The sequence below is a fragment of the Onychostoma macrolepis genome, chromosome 21 (genome assembly GCF_012432095.1).
Source record: "Onychostoma macrolepis isolate SWU-2019 chromosome 21, ASM1243209v1, whole genome shotgun sequence".
Taxonomy (NCBI): Eukaryota; Metazoa; Chordata; class Actinopteri; order Cypriniformes; family Cyprinidae; genus Onychostoma; species Onychostoma macrolepis.
In genome coordinates, this window is record NC_081175.1 from 18,153,537 (window position 1) to 18,173,622 (window position 20,086).

At 38.1% G+C, this 20,086-nt stretch overlaps 1 protein-coding gene across 7 annotated transcripts in view; it reads right to left on the reverse strand.

Annotated features, from left to right (window-relative positions):
- vav2 (vav 2 guanine nucleotide exchange factor) overlaps positions 1 to 20,086 on the reverse strand; it is a 201,381-nt gene that overhangs the window by 19,532 nt on the left and 161,763 nt on the right. For all 7 annotated transcript variants that reach the window (XM_058757388.1, XM_058757393.1, XM_058757392.1 and 4 more), the window contains 5 exons: positions 13,393 to 13,498; positions 9,596 to 9,694; positions 7,373 to 7,441; positions 6,977 to 7,077; positions 109 to 208 (listed from right to left, as the gene is read on the reverse strand). In XM_058757388.1, coding sequence (XP_058613371.1) covers positions 109 to 208; positions 6,977 to 7,077; positions 7,373 to 7,441; positions 9,596 to 9,694; positions 13,393 to 13,498 — 475 coding nt within the window. The remainder of the gene's footprint in view (positions 1 to 108; positions 209 to 6,976; positions 7,078 to 7,372; positions 7,442 to 9,595; positions 9,695 to 13,392; positions 13,499 to 20,086) is intronic.

The window sequence follows — 20,086 nt, forward strand, 5'->3', positions numbered from 1 at the left end:
AAGACCACTGCTGTTGACTACTAGTGTATATGTACGACACTGCATACCTGAAACATCAATATGCCACCAACACTTTAAAAATGTACAAGAAAAATGTTAAGAGCATACCTCCACTTTACACTTGACATCTTCCCGTGTAGCAATCAACTCATCCAGTGTCTTCTGAGCGTTCTCCATATGGCTGCAATACTGTCCGTAGATCAGCAGTCTACAATAGAAAGATCAAAGACTTTGCAATGACGTTCTCTGGCTCAACATATAAAAGGAATAGTTTCATTATATAGAAAACAACAGATGTACTGTAATTTGGGTTTGGTCAGTAAATAAGACAAAAAATTACAGAATTTTTATCTTTGGGTTTATTATCACTTTTACCTGAATCTTTGAAACCATTAAAAGAAAAAAGAAAAAAGTGCTACATGTGATGAACAGATAATGTTACATAATTTCATTATAGAACTACATCTGCTGTGCTCTCTTTATCTAATTAATCCGAGTGAAGCATTTTGTGCATTCTGGATTGTGTTCAACTTAATTTGGGCCCCTGAAACATCAAGACACATTTATTAGATTTCACAATGGACTCCTGATAGTGATCAGCACATTCTGGAAGCAACTCAAAGTCATCTCGTCTAGATGATGGCCCCACGTGTGGCACAGATTTCTGCCTCTAATTTAAGTAGGACACTGGCACAGTTGGCAAGCTCAAACCCTTGGATGCTCTCAGCTTGCCTGCCTCTTAACTGTGTTCTTGGTTATGCCAATTTCACTTTATAATATATACTCATTACTTAGTTATCCTTGATCAGAAGAATGAAATCGCCTGTAATCCTATAGATATAGATATATATATATATATATATATATATATATATATATATATATATATATATATATATATATATATATATATATATATATCCCAAAGAAGAAAGATGAAATCTGGAAGAAAAGTGGTGAGATCAAAGCAAGATACATCTTATCTAAATCTGAACTGGATTATCCTCCAAGGCAAAATACATCTGGATGAGGTCGAATGAATCAAAGGATAAGGATCAACTCAAATCCAGCTCATTAAGTGTGGTCTCTGAAGTGTTACAATCTTCTTAATGCTCTGCAATTCAGTCTCCAAGTCTTACCTCTCTATATGTTGACATGTAAGCCACCCGTTAAGATCTGCTACTGTAAGGAGTGCGAAACAAACTGAAACTGTAGTCTTGAGCTGAAAAGGGTGTTCCCCTGCTGCTCTGCTCAATGTCTGGGCCTCCGTGCCCTTGGACTAAGCAGGCCTGATTAAAGGCTAATCTGGAACAAGAGAGGCAGCTTGGTTCCTCATGGAAATAGACTGATGGAGATTAATAGCGGCCCCGCTCAATTATGAGCCAAAACGCACATTCAACAGCATATTGAAAATGCGGGAGCAGGTGTCGGGAATTAGCTGTAATAACAGATGTCACAGGCATAATTGAACATGAAGGTCTTCTTTTACAAGGCAATTTCCAGATTAAATGTTTCAGGTGCCTCGTAAAATGGACTGCAAAGAAGAGAGGGTGCTTTATGTAGGACACTTGAAACAATGCAAGAATAATGGAATGAGAATCTTCACATAAGTGTCTTTATATGGCTTTAAAAGGTGTTATATGCATCAAACTTTTACATTTTACATTACATTGTTAAAAAAAAATTAATATTGTTCTTTTTGTTTAACTTTTTTCTAATTTAAAAAAAAAATCTTTAAAAAAGCTTTGTCATCACAAATATATTTTAAAACAGAAAATAGTCAATTGTAATAATATTTTACAATATTACTGTTTTCACTAGGGATGCAACACAAAAATGTTTTGAATAACCAAAAAAGTTCTTCCAGGTATTTCTAACAGCAGTATTCAGATGCAGAAATTGTATTGTACAATAATACTGCATAACTCTAACTGTATAAATTAAATATTAATCTTTGTTAAATCTACAACAGTTATTCAATCAGGAGCAGTGAATGTTTTTCTCTCTGTCTTTTGTTGTTAAATTAACATTAATGACACAGACATCAGCAGGTTATTAAGCTGCTGTCAGATTGAATGCACTGATTCAATATCGTGACATATCTAATTTTTTCCTCAGCTGTGCATGTTCACTTAAGACAACTGATTATGCTTACAAGGATACTCGTAGAGTACAGGTATTTTTATATAATTTTGTGTATAACTATCCATTCAAGCACAAGAAGATATGAAAGAGAACTCAACTGGGTGTTTGTATGCTATATGAGATGAGGCCCTCTGTGTGTGCTTTCAGAGTGTGATACAAATATCAAATTGAGTTTTCATTTGCGTCTGCTTGTACTTGAATGGTTTACAGATAGCTATTTTTTCCTTCCATCTCCATTATCCATTCATGGTGCTCAAATGGATGTTCTTTCATGCATGCACTCAGACCATGCTTTGTCCACCTGTGCCAAGTTTCTAATGGTACTAAATTGGCTAACATCACATTAACAATGAAAAAAACTTACAAGCACTAGAAATAATGTTGTGAAGTGTAGCGTACACATCCATTGAACAGATTTGATTAGGAAGGCTGCAGATGCTCTTTCATTCAGGGTAGTACTCAGGACATACATTAGTGTGCAATGGAGATCACTCTTTAATGACCCATTAATTATATGTGATTAAATGCAATCGGAGTAGAAGTGAAACATGTTAACAACCAGAAGCAACGCATATTCAGCAGCGCAGCCTCAAGTAATGTGCTCTTTATGAAGACAATTCTGTTGACTGATCCAGCTTGGAGTGCTAAACACTTGGCCTCCACCTACCCAAAGGCATCAGAGTTGTAAGAGAAAGGTGTTGAAATGAAAAGAAATGTTGCAATTTGTGTTGCCACTGTCTCGTTGGCTTCATGACGCCAGCCAACCTTAGACATGCAACATCCTGACAACTGCAATGGTAAAACAGTCAAGGCTATTCAGGCTCTTCTCTAAAAGTTCATCCTGGTTTCCTCCTCCTTTGGCACTTCAGACTATGAGGGTGGGATGTGATCGAGAAGGAAAGAGAGAGAGAGAGAGAGAAAGCCCTGAGTTTCTTAAGTGTGAATATTCCCCAGGGTGAAAGCCTGTGCCATTGCCGTGTAAACACATGCTCTTTGAATTCAACACTCTTCCGGTGCTATCACCCGCCGCACCAACTTTCTCATTATGGCAAAGCTGTCATGCATGTTATTTCACAGAAAATACAATTTGGTATAGACGCTCTCCTTCCAGCTTATATCTGTCCATTGGAAAAGACCCAGGCCAGCGAGGAAAACGCAAAGCAAAGTGGAAGTGACAGGCTGGTGAGAGAAGTAATAGTCTCTGACACGAGGCATTGAAGACCCCTCACCTTCACTCTAACACAGCCCGCACGGAGTGAATAGCGGTTCAATCTCAACGCAAACCAACTAATAATGTTCCTCAGCAACTCTGAGCTCAATCCGGCAGTATTACACAAATTAGTTTGGAAATAGCACTCCAAAACATACCCATTTGAGACTTTAACAACCTCTATCACAGTTTAAAAGCTGTGATTTGCTTTGCACTCTCGAGGTGGCATCTTAGAAAGCAGCTTGATTTTTTTTAAAAAACAAGATGGTATTTTTACTCTTCAATATACCCTTCACAGTGTCAACAGCTTCTGAAAAGCTTCTCAATTATTTCATTCTATGGAACGCAGCGCCGCAAAAGGTCACAGGGACTTACAAGTGGAGATAACAAAATTAATTAAAGGCAGCTGGGCTTTGGAGCAATGGACGGAGGTGTGGAAGATAGCAGCCGCACAACGGCCAAATCCCTTGGCCATTTCTCTCTTTGTTGAAAGGAAATGGAGAGGGACTGTGCATCCCATAATGAAAAACAGAAACATGCCAATCAGATGAAAAATTGCAAAGGCGAATGACGCAGCCCTGCTTTAATGAAATGAATAATTTGCCAAAAATACTCAGCGTTATTTAATGCTTAATGTCACCAAATGTAAATATATCCTGTCAGATTTCATTATGAGGAAATGTTTTTTAAAAAGCCGCACTCTCTCTCTTGCACAAATGTTTTTTTTTTTCTTATTAGACTGCTATTTCCTGCAAAGTGTCAACCATATTTTGAGACTGAGAATTAGCTAATTCAAAGAGAACTGACAGTAAGTGAGCATGCGATAAAATGATTGATGGTGATGCGCAATATAGACAGGCAAAGAGGTGGGGAAAGTAAGAAATAAAATCAAGCAGAAAGAAAGAATGTCCAGTGATAAGACATAGAGAAATGGCCATGCGTGTCAGAACAGGGCCACACCACTGCAATGTCGTGCCAAAGTGCATGTTAGTGCGAGCACCCACGGAAGACTGGCTCAATGAGATGACAGGCTCAGAATTACATAAACAAAAGAGTGCGGGCGAGAGAGGCGGTGCTGTCACGCTGACTCTGCGTGATGCTGCCCGCTGGGCTCGGGGAAGAGCCTTGTAATGGGCCAATTACCTATGCAAACTGACAAATGGAAACAATAGGGTTGTCTCCTCAATCTCTATTCTTTTCCGTGCCTATTTTTGGAAGCAATCGATCCCTGTCACCAACTTAAACAACTGTAAATAGCATATAAACATTTTGAGTGGGTTTGCTTCAGTTAAAAAAAGTTTAAAGAAAACATTCAGATCTTCCAGAATATTTTGAGAGAGATTTTCGTCAGAGCGTGCTGCCATTACTGAAAACGAACCTGTGATTATAATTACCTACATCACAGTAATGTAGAGATCAGCCTCTCCCTGTGAGAATGCAAATGCCCTCCGCAGCTGCAGTATTCAATGAATCTAATGCAGAGCAAGTTTCAGTTCCTCTCGCAAGAGCCTATACTGTAATTCTCATTGGGAGAAGTCATTTACCCACCCGAGAGATAAGATATCTATGGAAGCACTCAAGTGGAGGTTAAATTAGATGTCTACAGCAGAGAGGAAGATAAAAGAGAAACAAAGTCTTTAAAGTGCATTAGAACAAGTGGCTGCTATAAAGGGCATACTGAGGACTTTAAAGTCAACACGAATTCAACACTAAGTATCTTGCACATTAAAGCAATGCAACTTATTGCAATAAAAGCAAATAATGACAGATTTGACTATTAGAAAAACTGAAAATTAGAAACAAACCACACTTAGTACCCTTATAGCAATAGTTGACCCAAACATTAAAATGTTCTCATCATTTACAGTACTCAACTCAACCTTATATCATTCCAAACATGTTTGTATTACTTCATTTTTTTTCTGGGGAACACAAATATATTTTGAATTATGTCTCATACAAGGAAAGTCAATGGGTTCCAAAGTTGTATTGTTTTGCAATAACTTCTTGTCATACAGGTTTAGGACAACATGATGGTGAGTAAAAGATGACAGAATCTTCATTTTTATGTGAACAATAATTGAAATTCAAGGACATTTTGGAAGCTTGCTGTTTGCCACATGATGCTGAACTAAGCCAGCCAGCTGACAGTGATGATTATTAAAGTCGATTTATTGATTTTGTGCTAATCCCATTTATATTTTGAGTTTACCATCTTTACTTTCAACCAATGTCCACTTCAAATCACAGATATACACTAATATCACACTTGAATTACATCTGATGCAAGTCTAAAATCTTTTTTGTTATTTCAAAAAGCTCAAAAATGTCCACTGAAGTAAAGTTACTCCAAGTTTAGAACACTGACTTCCTCAAAATCTGCAAGTATAACAAAGATGATTTTTATAACCCTAGTGTCTGATAACACTGCACCCCTGGAGATCATGATCCAAGACTTGCAGCAACGTTAATTCCTAAGATATTACTGCAAGGTCATCTGGCTGCTTAATAAACCAGAACACTAGACCAAAGTTCTCATCTCTGAGGACGCATGCACTCTAATTGCAGTGAGGTCATAATTTTGTGTTACACCTACTTGGTTTTATTAAGTAGGTCCCAGTTGGGATAAAAAACAGCAATTGTGCTGAGCACAGCAAGAGCAGAACTCTTATACAGAAATATGGATTCAGAGGGTCTCAGTAATGCCTGATAACACAGAGTTTAATGCAGTGTAGCATTACTAGAATAAGCTGACTGTTACAGGGCCTGTCACTTAGTCAGGCCTCAGTGTTTCTCAATCCAAAGGGAACTGCAGGGAAATTGCACATTACCGAGCTGAATCAGCAGCGGTCCCAGACCAGTGACCTGGAGTACACCGGGTACAGCTGCACTCATTCAAACTTCAGAGAGAATATGACTGACTCATCTGCATCTTGATATTGTCCACTGTGTAATTGAGAGTGCAGTATTAAAGGTATACACAAAAGAAGATATTTTGAAAAGTGTCTCAATGTTTTTTTTTTTCTTTAGTAAAAGTAAGTGGGGTCCAATGTTGCGTAAATGACATACTTTTCATTTTTGGGTAAACTATTACTTTAAGGTCTAGCTCTTTTACGATAGTTTTTAAAAAGACAAATGTATAAAATGACCTGTAAAAAGAAAGAGACTGTATAGCAGCTGGCTAAATCCTTTGGTAGATGAAACGGTGTTATGATTTTACTAGAGCCCGGGTATCTGTCATCCATTGTGGATAAAGTAGCTAAAACATTCCCTATTATCTGGTTATTGATTTTTGATACAGCTGCTACAGGAGACAAAAAGAGCACTCAAAACAGGAAGCGTTCAGCTCTAAAGCAGCAGACTCTCGCAGACAGGTCTATTTTCTTTCTAAGCCCTCTGGGTTGTGGGCTCTGACGAGGATTTATTTTAAAATAGCTGGGCTGCTGCAGTCAGGCCCTGCTGGTGTGATGGATTTTCTTAGGGTGGGCGACAACAGCGAGACTTTGCCTCCTTCACTTGAGGTCATTTCAGCTCAACAGAGGCTTAAGGTGTTGACAAAAGGGAGAGATGTTATAACAGTACTGACAGTGATAAACCAAAATACTCCATGAAGGTACTGACCTCTCCTTGAAGTCCAGAAAGATCTTTCCCAAGCCATTGCCCCCGCTCACCATGGTCAGGTCAATGGCCCTCAACAGAGCAAAATGGACCTTGATGATGTCCTGTATAAGAATTGCCAAGAATGTTCAGCCCAGCATTATTTATCCATTTATTGTACCATACTTTTGCCCCATTAGAATATTCACTTGCTGTCAGACACAAGCTTTTGCCCATCTGTCTTCATTGCCAAAATGTAAACATTTAAATTCTTTTAAGTATATCTTAACATATATCTTTAAATTAAACTCACTTTATTTTTAAAGGGAACAAGTACATAATAATCAGTAAAGTCAGCATTTACGTTACTACAAAATACTACAAAAATATGGTAAATGTATACAATAAATGATCACTCACCTCTAAATTCACAAATATGGCCTCCATATCCTGCTGCGTTAACACTTGCTTTAAGGGGATCATATAATTCTAAAAAGGTAAAAGACAAGAAAATCCCATAAATGTCCAATAATATTTAGCAGAAAAACCAGAACTGAATTCCAGAAATGGAATTAAATTCATTTATTAAATTACTCAAAGTCAAAGCATACAAACACAGGTAATAAGACTGCTTACACCTTGTTGCGGTTTGGTAATTGTCTTTGACAAACAAAAGTCAAATACTATCTGTCTAGCATGGCTGCGGGCAGGCTGTTCAAAGATAATAAACCCCGAGAAATCCAGGCAAATGCATCTATTTGTTTCAGTTGCAAAGCAGAAAGGGATTTCAGAGCAACACTGACACATTTGGCTTAATTAGGAAGAAATTAATCAAGTGATAATCAGTAAACAAAGCCTCTGTCTGGAATATGAGATCTGCATGACCTCTCACTGTTTTGACAGGGATTCATCACCTCTAATAACAGTACATTGGCTTATTTTGTCACGCTTCAAATTCTGTGCGTAGAGTGCGACAGCACGATTGGAAACAGGGCATAAGAAAACATCACACATTCAAGTTGGTACGATTTGTACATACAAGCATGAATGCATGCAATAGCTCCGGGGCGAGATTCAATCTCGTGCCAACAGTACTGATTTACAAAACAGACACGATTTCTCACTTTATGGACAGTGCATGGCATTTCTGCCCTGTCGGTAGGCAAAGGAGTTCATTTTTAGTCCATCTCTGCAAGACATACTTTTCAGGATAGTAGATGGACTAAAAATGAACTCCCAAAACTTACTGCCAGATTCTGGCAATTCTTGAAAGAGTGGTACAAGAGGACGTGATGCTGGTCCTTCAAGAGTCACTCTCAACTTATCTGTCATAAAGCCTATAAAAAATCAAAAAAATCAATCTTCATGTATTTCACAACACTTTAGCATGGTATTCTTATTAAGAGAGGACCGTTTTTTTAAAGGATTTTTTTACCCAAGAAAAGTGTCTGAGAACCTGACACATTGCACTTCTGGAGACTCCAGGTAGGTTGCAGTTTTGGAAAATCATGGTGCTGGAGACTAAATGATTCCCAATGGTTTCACATCTAATTCTTCATTCTTTTGCTGTTAACATGCGTCTTTTCTTCTCCACCATTTTTTTCTGACCCAATAAGCATTTCGCTGTCCAATGGTCATGCCTTAACTTTGCAAATTCTAGTATTGCATTAGTATTACATCTCTCTCATGGACATTTAATAATTTTTGAATTTCAGTCTGAGTTAAAGTTCCCTATTATGGATTTTTGAAAATTACCTTTACAGTGTGTAACACAGCTCTAAGTGAATGAAAACATCCTGCAAAGTTTTAAATATGAAAGTGCACCGTGTATAAAGAATCATTGAAACGAGTCATTTTTAAAACGAATCCCAAGCCGTTTCATGTTGACGTCAACATGAAACATTAGCATATAGCCCACCCACTTGGCCCACTTTTTTGTGTTGGTCTGAATGAAAATGCAAATTCATTCTTTGACAATAGATGCCGCTTTTAGAGCGTTAAGAATAGCTGATTCCCCGGTAACACTGTACAAAAAGCAGCACTGTGCTCACAAACGCTGCTTTATCAGGCATTACAGGCGTGATGAAATGGAAATGAGACCAATCGGACTAATCACCGCAGATTAGTGTCACGCAAAGGAGGGTTTAGAAAAATTGGGAGTCGTTGAGCAAGTAAGGTAAAAATAAGTGCATATTATAAGACAATGAATGTGTTTTTTGACCTTGAATTATGTACACCTGAGTTTTTTATTTCCAGTCTTCATTTACAATTATATATCAATTATATGATTAAATACAAAATTAACATTAGTTATTAAGATTGATGTGGTTTGGAATTGGTAAAATGTGCTTGGAAAAAAATTTCAGAATATCAACTTGCCTAATAATTATGCACGCACTGTATTATGAAAGTAAATGGAAAGTTCAGTTTAAATTTCAAGTTGACTTTAAGGTATTAGAATAATTCAACAGGCCACTTAAGAACACTTGTCACCTAGGGCTCAGTTCTCATCTTTTGTCCTCTCCTTCCATCTATTTTGAGCTACCGCACTATCCGCAGAGAACCCTATCAAGACCTTGACCCAATTCCAGGCCTTCATTTCCACTCTCTCCAGCTCTAAATCTTTCTATGCTCTCCACTCACCTTTTCAATGTCCTCCAGTGTCTTGTAGTACTTTGCCTCTGTCTCCTGAATCTCCACCAAACAGCAGTTTCTCTTATCATCTTCCGTCATGCCCATTTTCTGTTATGGGAAGAAGAAAAAGACACACAAACCATGTTGGTATCATCCTGCAGGATGCCAGCTCAGCACCTTTAAGCATCTGCAAAAGGTACCGAACTGTAATTTAAGGGAATTCAGGTCACAATCAGGATGGCCAAAGCACACTACAGTAAAAGACAGAGGTGGACAAAGAGTATTTCAAAACAAAACCTCAAGAGCAACGTTGACAAGGACTGTAGGTTAAAACACTGAGGTTCAAGCAAGAATTCAGTCTTTCATTCAAAACAACATACATGTCTAAGTCTGAAGCACAAAGAACAACTGTAGGAAAGCCATAAATGTGGTTTTGATGAGGGTTGAGTAACTAAATGAGGTCAATTCACAAAACAATAACAACAGAAAATGATCTAATAGAACATGATGCATTTGATTAAGAGTAATCACTGGCTCTTGGTGTAATGCGAGCAGGTTTGCAAGCTTGTTTAAGAAAGTGGCGATAACGCTGGAGCCGGGGGATGGTGCACGCCAGCTGAAGGCCAGAGCTGGAATGAATATCACAACACACATTTAAACATCTGGGCCTGGCGGTGCACAAGGCCAAAGCAAACCTGCCCACATCCAGAGAAATTCAAGATCACAAACAATTGTTTCATTAGAGAGAAAGATGGACAAAAAGGGGGGGGGGGGGATCCTTCCAAAGGTCCGCCTAGCAACACTGAAAGCAGCCAGGTTTGGGAACGGCAAATACATCTGTGACTTTCACTGAATAATGGGGCATATGTGAAACTCCAGTGGCTATTGTGGTAAATCTGGAAATTGTCTAACATAGAAGATCAAGAAGATATAATATGCAAAACAACAACAGTTTAGAAACACCTCTGTCTTGGTCTCTGACATGTTTCTTTCTCTCCCTCATTTGAGTGGCTGGATTTGTCCCACTGAGAATCTAATGTGCCCTTGTTGTAGCATCTGTCTGATAATACAGATTGTGCATGTGTGTATCTTTATGAAAGCGGGATCCAACAGTTTTCTCTGTCTGCAGGAGGGATTTCCTCCCTTGTGGGTTTAAAATAACTTAACTAGGGATGTCAATTTTCGATCATTTCCATGATCGATCATCGTTTAAATTAACGATCAATTTATCGATTAATCATTAACCTTAATACTGTGAAATGTGTCTATAGCAGTGGCATATATTCACCGGCATGACAAGATGTGCAAATGCCACTCAAAACACAGGCTTTCTCCGAATTAAAAGGGGAAAATGAATAGATGTGATTATGATCATTTGATAAAATGAAGAGAGTGCGCCGTAGTACGGATCATTTTACTTTGTTGGCTGTTTCAGATCCCGTCACGGAGACCGCTGAACGCGCCTCTTTAAATAGTTTCATTGTACTCGTTGTTGTAATTTAAAATACAATCGCAATTTTTGCAATTGACATTATTGGCATTTAAAATAAAATGATCCCACACGTAACTGTGGCTTGTGGGCCTGCGCCGCGCGGTCAGAGAACTGCTTCCAAAACCATCGGCAGTGCTACGGCAAAACACACCGTTACCCATTTGAAACATTTTAATGTGAGTATAATGACACAAGTGAGGTACAAACCTTTGTTTTATAAGAGAAATAATGGGTTAGCAGGCAAATGTTACATCGTGACTTCGTTTGCATTCATGCTGTTCGAAACCTGTTTACTTTTTAAGCCATACGCAGCTTTATGTTCTGTTCTGCCGATTGGTCACGAGTTTCCAGGAATTTAATATTTACCGTTTCTTTTCCCAAATCCTCGCCGTCTCACCCTCTAATTTCGCAGGTTTATTTTATTGTCGTTCACTTTTAATTACTGCTTTTGTATCTCTTACTGTGATAAACATGCGGGGGAAATGAAAGATTTCATGGCCATGAATTAAGAATTTGTTCCTATGACTTAATTTGTTCCCTTATTTTAGTTAAATCATGGGTTTTCTTGGGAACAAATTAATGAAACATAGACAGTGCCCACAAATTATTAAGTCGAACGTAGAAACAAATTATAGCCTAAGCCTTTATATAGACCTGTCCTGCTCGTGTCCCACAGTCCTGTCAAAGCACAGAGCCAAGTATGAAACAATTATATCTGGGTAAATTATAATTAAACATGACTTAGTTACTACATTTCAATACAAAATAAATTTATATAGTTTCTGTTTAAATGTATTTTTAAAGTTTGGATCACATTAAAAGCGTAATTTGTATGTTAGTGTATTATTTTTGCCAAAGATCCAGCCCCGTCACATCACTCACAGCCGCTCGTACATGTTTTGCGCATGAGCAGCACGCAGCCCAAAATGAAACTGCTTAATCTACCATCGATAGCTTTAATCGATTGCATCTCTTATCGACAATTAATCGATCGTCGATTAATCGTTGACATCCCTAAACTTAACATTAGCTCACTCGGTGTGACAGCACACACTTTAAGTCAGCCTCCCCTCCTTTCTCATTTCTAGCAAAAGGAAGACGCTCTTGCCATAAAATAATTGCTAGCATTTTGATTTATTTTGCACAGTGGATTTAAATATGATGGGAAAAAATATGATGTAACTTAAAGGATAATAAATGCAGAACATCCCAAATATTAAAAAGTATAAAATACCCCAAATATTAAAAAGAATTGTTCATCAAAAATCTGACATTGTTTTCTCACCCTCATGTTGTTCCAAACCAATGCCTTTCTTTCATCCATGGAAAACAAAAGCAGATGTTTTGCAGAATGTTCACGCTGCTCCTTTCCATAAAATTAATGTATAAAGAGATCTAATAGACCCTAATAAAACATTAAGCATAATCATTTTTTTTTTGGTGTAATGCTAGTGAGTTTGCAAACTTGTTTTAGAAAGCAGAGACCACATGCTGTAAAGCTCCAAAAAGGACTGTAAAAGTACTCCGAACAAATGGGGTTCTGTATTTCAAGTCTTCTAAAGTCAACTATAGTTTACAGTTTCTGTACATTGTGTGTGGTGGGCATAAATTATTATTATTTTCAGTAAATCATTAATACAAATTAATTTCAGTTATGTAATTATTAAAAACTGTAAAAATGAAGTTCATTTGCACATATATTTATATTAATGCAAATTGCAAGTTTACTTTCATAGTGTTGAATTAACTGAATTATTGGTATATGGGAGTCGAAACATTTGTGCACATGCTTCAAGTGGCAAGTTTAAAAATGAACATGCACAAATAAGATTTTAGGTGTAATCAAGGTCTTTTAGGTCCCTGTGCTTTCACTGCATGGAAAATAGCAGCGTAAACTATTATTAAAACATCTGAGGGTAAAATATTCATTGACAAAATATTTGATATATTTATCTATTTTTGGGTCACCTATTCCTTTAAGAAATAAAATTGTGGAAATTCAATGAACTGTCAATGAGTGAGAGACTCTAGACCTGCTCAGCAAGTTCTTCATATATGCATAAAGGGTTCAAGGGCTTGTGTCGACACACATTTAAAGGAAAGGAAAGAGGACCACTGAAGGAGAATCATGTGCGGTTCAGCGTGACACTTACCTGCATGTATCTGATCTGCAGCATTAAGGAGGCAAAGCAGCAAATGTAAGCAGAGCAAGTGAACTCGCGCACAGCCGAGGGAAAATGACAGGAAAACAATCCATCTATAACCTCTCTCACACACGCACCAATGAGCGTCGTCCGTATGGTGTCTCACTCACCATGGGCTGTCTAACCTCCACCTTGATGATGTCCTCGTAGATGTCGTCCCCATCATCCTCGCAGGGGACGCAGTCATATATGTCATCCTCTCCCACATCGTGCTCACTGTGCAAGAAAAAGAAAACAATTTTCTGTGACTGGAAGTACACTACCATTCAAAAGTTTGGGCTCAGTAAATTTTTATTTTTATTATTATTATAAAACACAATTGAAAACTGACCATAAAGACATTTATAATGTATAGGATTGATTGTGTTTATGGGGTGCAGTCTAACATGTGTTAATGCTTTGTTTTTAACAAAACACATTATTTTTCACATAATTAACCTTTATTCTACACCGCTCTGTCCCTTCTCCTATAAACGCGCTGATGATTTCCTGCTTTTATGAAGCCCTTCTCTCAGAGAGACTCCGGTTGTATTCTAAACAATGACGTCGTCATTATCGCTTATCAATTTGAGCCCAATTGAGAGGCAGAGCATATTAGTGAAGAGGATTGCGCAGAACCTGTGCAAGCATGCCTCTCAATGGTATGTTTTTGTTTGTTGTTGTCTCATACTTTTAGATACGTTGTTATTTGTAAATGCTACTGCTTATGTTAGCTTTTAATATACGGTTTTATCCAGATTAAAGCTTTAATACAGCACGGCAACCGCATGCACGTCCATGTTTAACGCTTCTCATAGCAATGTAAAAAATATCTGTCTGTCTATACATTGGAATTGGAACAGTTCATTGTTGGAGCTGAGCTGATGATCTGAATGAGAGAGAGAGAGCGCGAGAGAGATGCAGAACATGTGCAGGGCAGGGGGAAGCAAGGAACAGGATTAAAAACTGCTGCTTTAGAACACTGATTTTGAAACTTGTGAATCCATTAGAATCATTAGAAGACAGAATCGCGATTCATATATGAATAGATTTTTTTGTGCACCCCTAGTTTTCTCTTCTTTTTTTCTAAAGCAGAGCAACATGACCTCGGCCCTTTCGTTGCATGTTCACAGGGGGCAGGGTTTATCAGGGTTTGTGAAGTCACGAACCCGGGAAGTAACTTGTTGTAATCGCTATGAGCCGTTTTTGTAGGCATTCATTGTAACATAATTATCATAATTTTAAAAGACGATATCTCCGTTTGCATTGAACTTTCAGCATCGTAACTTTGCAGATAGTGTTTATGCTCAAACAGTAACATTAAACACTAACTAACGTTAAAAAAGGGAAATCGCAATCAACCACCCCTTTAATAATATTACTGCTTTGCCATTATGGGAATAAAACCCCATTATTTAAAATGTACACCATTATTTTAAATTGTAATAATATTTCACAAAATAATGCAATAAAATATCCAGCACTGTGTCAAAAATGGGAAGCAACCGACAAAATGTCCAAAGACAAAATCAGATTAACGTAAAAGAGATCGTATCAATTTATCACATTGCTCCCGATTAGGACAGGTTGCAAAGTGTCAACAGACAAAGTTATGAAATACTTGGGACAAAGTCAGCATCATCACATACAGTTTGCGGCCCTGATTAGCTTGTGTATGAGTTTATCAGACATCGAAAGAGCCCTGAGACCGCAGAGATGCCATTCGTCACTACACACTCTGTCATTGTTCTCTCAGGGGAGAAAAGGAACGGCCGAAATAAAGCGGGTTGCTTTACACAGAAGGTCCCAGCTGTGTCTCACAGAAACAATCAAATCAGTCATCCATCCCTCCCTAAGAGAAGACCTCACTCTCTCAAACACACACACACACACACCAGACGGCTTTGCAACCAGACAGCAACAAGTTCCTTCCACACTTCTGCTGATGTGTCCAATTGCAGGCTAAAACAAGTGTGAAAAGCTAATTCGGCTTGAATCCAACGCCTGCCCAGGAGATTAGCACACATTGGCTAATGAAGAACAGACATACAAACGCTTCCCTACATCCTTCTTTCAGCCCTCCCTTCCAAAACAAGTGATGATAAACTAAACATTTGTTTTATATTTGCATATATATCTAGCAGATAACAAAAAATTGTGCCGTAGAGATACTAATTAGCATTTAACAACTTGTGTGAGTGTGCTAGGATGCTCTGGAAAGCCATGTTCGTTCTTTAAAGCTTTTTAATTAGCTAGTAAGATCATTACTTCCATGCTATAATATACCATGAATTGGCTATTATGTAACACTTCACGTTCTTCAGCAGAATACATGTTTGTTTCAATGCAAATGTAGATTAATACTGAGGAAATATTTTGCTAGGGGAACAACAAAGATAAGAAATTACTGGTCCACATCCTGCTGGCTTCAGGGAGTTTGTGTGATTTGATTTGCTACAGCAATCCCTTGCCTAAACGATTTATTTGCGACAAACTGAAAGTTAATGTGGTAAATTTGTTTCACAGAGCACAACATTTCCCTGCTGGATAAAAACCCCCAAGCCAAACCTGGTTTGCTGATCTTTTGGCTGGTTTTAGAAGGTTTTAGGGAACTTTTCAGCTGGTCGTGCTGGGGGGCTCTTTTAAACCAGCTAAAACTAGAATAAAAACCACCAGCTTAAATCAGCCACAACTAGCACACCAGGCTGATCAAAAATGTTTTTTCAGCATTGTGTAGTTGGTAGACCATCACCATGTTATATCCAGTTCCAAAAATGTTTTACTGAATCATTGTAATCTGAAATGAGACTAGCATAGATGGATGGAAGCCAGCCAGAGTGAGTCGTGACTCGTGAATAGTTGGAGGATTGTCGTTCTGGCAAGAGCTGCTGGGTGTTAATCCATCTGTGTGACTTTCTATACCTGCACATCTATAACAGCTGCCTGAAATATAAATTAGAGAAAACAGCTGCACAATTTTATATGGAACTTCATCACCTTCAGTCTCTCACATGGCTTTCAGAACAAATAATACTCAAGAGTATAATTTTTGAGTGTTTTATTTATTTGAGTGACTGAAATTCTTAGGTTCGTGCCTGTGGCTGCTGAATAAGAGCAAATCCTTCTGTGAACAATGTGTGGATTCAGGAATTCTTTGATATTAGATCTCCTGGGGCATTGTGGGTAATTTGATCTATTGCTAGAAGGTCTTATTAGAGAGTTTGTTTATGCTGTACAAAGACTTCTGTCTTAAATTGCTTTTAAGAATGAGAGTAAAATTAATTGATGTGCTATTATATATAAATTAAATGCATTTTAATAATAATTTTGCCACTAACAAAAGCAAACTAATTTATTAATATAACTACTGTAATTCCTGTAAGCTTCTGGGGAAAACTGTTCTGTCAATCAGTACAAAAAAAGGGTGAAAAGCTGTTTTACAGTGGGACCAGTATATGGTTAGGACTACCTTCCCTTTGAAAATCCTTTGAGAGAACTGTGAAATTGCAGAATTCAAAATAATTACCTTTTTGAACATGATTTAAATGGCGTTCCTTTTTCAAAATGACAATACATGACATGCATGTTTGAACAGTAGGTAGAAACGGACAAGCTAATAAAAAGAAAGGTGCTGGCCTCAATCTAACATTCAGCACTGTGTCCACAAGGAGAAGGGATTGTTTGAAGTATTAATTGAGGTTGTACAGTTCACCCTGAAGGACGGATGGCTTGCTGTCCTCCCTCATTAGCTGAGTTGACTTTCCCCACTCGCAGAGCTGTTGTCTGTCACAGCACAGTGGACTAAAGAAAAAAAAAACACATTGTCCCTCTGAATCACACTAGTCCCAAACTGCAAAGGAACCGAGGCAAAAAGAATTCTGAAGGCTCTATCGTGTGACCTCAAATCCCTGAGGACAAGCATTAGCTGCATTATGTGAGATGCAGTGATCTGTACAGTGGATTGTGAGGTTCTGTGTGTATCGTGTTGAATGAAAGAAGACAGACTGTCAAAAAAGGTGGTTATTTTTCCTCATTATGGTTTAAATATGTTTGGCAAAAATAGGTTGACATGACATGACCCAATTAGGTATCATTAGATCAAATTACAAACTTTTGGCCATAATCAGTATGAGCACATGGAAAGATCACAAAATGCTTCTTTATATAAGAATACAACAAACCAAAGACCAGCTCCGCTGTAAAATGAATGTTATTAAGGCTGATCCAACTTGTGGTTCTGGTGGGTGGGCATAATAAAGTACATATACATCTATGAGTGCCAATGGAAAAATCCTGACTGGTTTATGAATCAATATGGTGTAAATAGTCATAATCTGTATATTGAAAGTGTGGAAAGATTCTTTCTCATACCGGAGTATGACTCCATTTGGGCCACAACCAAGAATTCATTGAAATTACGAAATATTTTGTGGTTTCATGCTGTCTAAACCATCAGGACCACAGAGGTTGCTCCGAGACCACTCACAAGTGCTGATTTCACTTGTGTAACAGCATTCTTGACTGTTTCCTTCGCTTAGCCAACCACAAACCCAGAAAGGGAAAACCATGTTTAGAGCAGAGCAAAGGATCCATCCCAAACTCATAGCAGTACGTCAATAAAAGTTAACTCCACCGCACACTGTCATACTAGAACTGATCCCAGTAACCCAGGATGAAGTAATGAGAGGGAAGATAAGGGGAACTGTTCACAACACTGGCAGAACACGTTACATATGGACTCAGGGCATGGCAAGACAAGAGGACCACATGCTGTTTCTGCATGCCTGGCACACTGACCCAGCCACACTGACCCTGTGTACTAGAAGAGGCCAACATGGTGTAAAGATCTGTACATATGTTATCAGACAGGCAGCATTTTTGCATATCTGTCAGAAGATGTGACTTCGAGTCTCAAAACCTCTCTCTGAAGACAAAAAATAAGTATTATTTCTTAAATATATATACTGTATACTTAAAACTTTCTTATAATTATATGTGAAAATAAAGTCATGTGGCCAAACAAAACTTCTCATTTTAATGAAATCTTTGTTTTAGGGTATCTATTAATGGCTAGTGAGGGCTGAATAAGCAGCAAAACTACTTAGTTGAGATGTTCTGTACATAATTTGAGGATTCCACTGAATGTTTGTCAAATTTCCAAACACGTCCATCATCTTGACTGAATAGGTTGTTGAGTTCAGTCTGGGGTGCCAGGAGAGACAGGTGCCAATGGCAGTCGTTTGTCCCTCCTGGAAGCTAAGAGTGCTTTAGCCTGAGGCTCCACTACCCACAATGCCTCAGGTGAGAATGTAACATATCAGCAACCAGTTAGGATGAAGTAAATCATTGCTGACATGATGTACATCCAGACATATGATTGCTATTTGATGGAGAAAGGGACACAGTCTGCTTGCTAAAATTGAACAATTTCATGCTTTGTCAGTTTTTGGATGAACACATTAAATATAGTGGAAAGAGATGATGATGCTGGGAAATTTAATAGGGCTGGATTGGATATGACCTCGCAGATTACTCACAGATAATAAATCAGAATTAACAACGCTGCCACATTTATACCACTGAATTACCAACAGCAGTCAGTTCGGATCAGGGCATACCTGAATACACAGCACTCGAGACCACAGTCCCTGGTTCAACACCCGTTAACATGTCAAAATATAGAGGTGTGTGGGAAATAAGCACAATAGTTTGTGATGGAGCTCCCCTTCTGAACCACTGCTACAAACACACTGGCCAATGATGTGAAATTTACAGGCTACAGAAAACAACAAAGAAAAAAAATTGCATTTATATAAAAAAAAAAAAAAGTAATTAAGGCCCAATCCCATTTCTACCCCTTAGCCCTTCCCCTGTCTCTATTCGCTTTTGGTTGGAGGGGTAGGGGTAAGGGCCAGAAAGGCCTTCAAACGAAGATTTTTGGGACCTCGCATCAAACGAAGGGGTATGAGAATTATCAGCATAAACCGGCTACAGCGGCCCCAGCGAACAAAAAGACACATAAAGGTAAGCATTATTGCCATTAATAAAGTTTTTAATGAGAAGTAATAATTTGTTTATGTTACATTCAATCGTGTGTTCGTATTTATGGTCATGTAATTCAAAGAAATGTTTGCAAAAAAATCACTAAAATTTGCTAACGTCATATCATTACAGACTGCACGATAGTGCCACAACATATTTTCATGTCTGATCAGGGCGATAACCACCATAGACATTGAGGAGGGCTAGTACCCCCAATAATTAGAAATCGCTAAACTTTTTTCTCAAATACCTATTGCCAATTCGAGAGAGAGAGAGACAGAGAAAGAGTATATTTAAACTATTATTAATAAAAGTCGTGGGGCAGCGTTGACAAGTTTCTTTGCTCCTTGGTTTGTGAGCTGCACGATCTCCGATGTATGTGTGTGTGTCAGTAAGCAGCGCATTAATATAGAACGGTAAGGCTCTAATGCACACCAGCACACCTGTATAGGTGTGTTTATTGTAGGAGCTAAACAACGTATGATGACGTGTGACGGTATAGTAGTGGTGTTCCAGTTCTTAGGGGAATATTTTCACCCCTACCCTTTGACACTCTGTTTCAAGGGACAAGGGGATGGGGTAGGCGGAGGGGTAGGGGTATAAATTAGAATAGGGATTGGGCCCAGTGTCAATTTTGACAGCAAATTTTGATTTAGTTTTAGTCATAGTCTTTTGACTAAAATGCCATTTAGTTTTAGTCATATTTTAGTCATCTGAATTGTTTTTAGTTTTAGTCTACTTTTAGTCGACTAAATATCATAAGATTTTAGTCAACTAAATCTA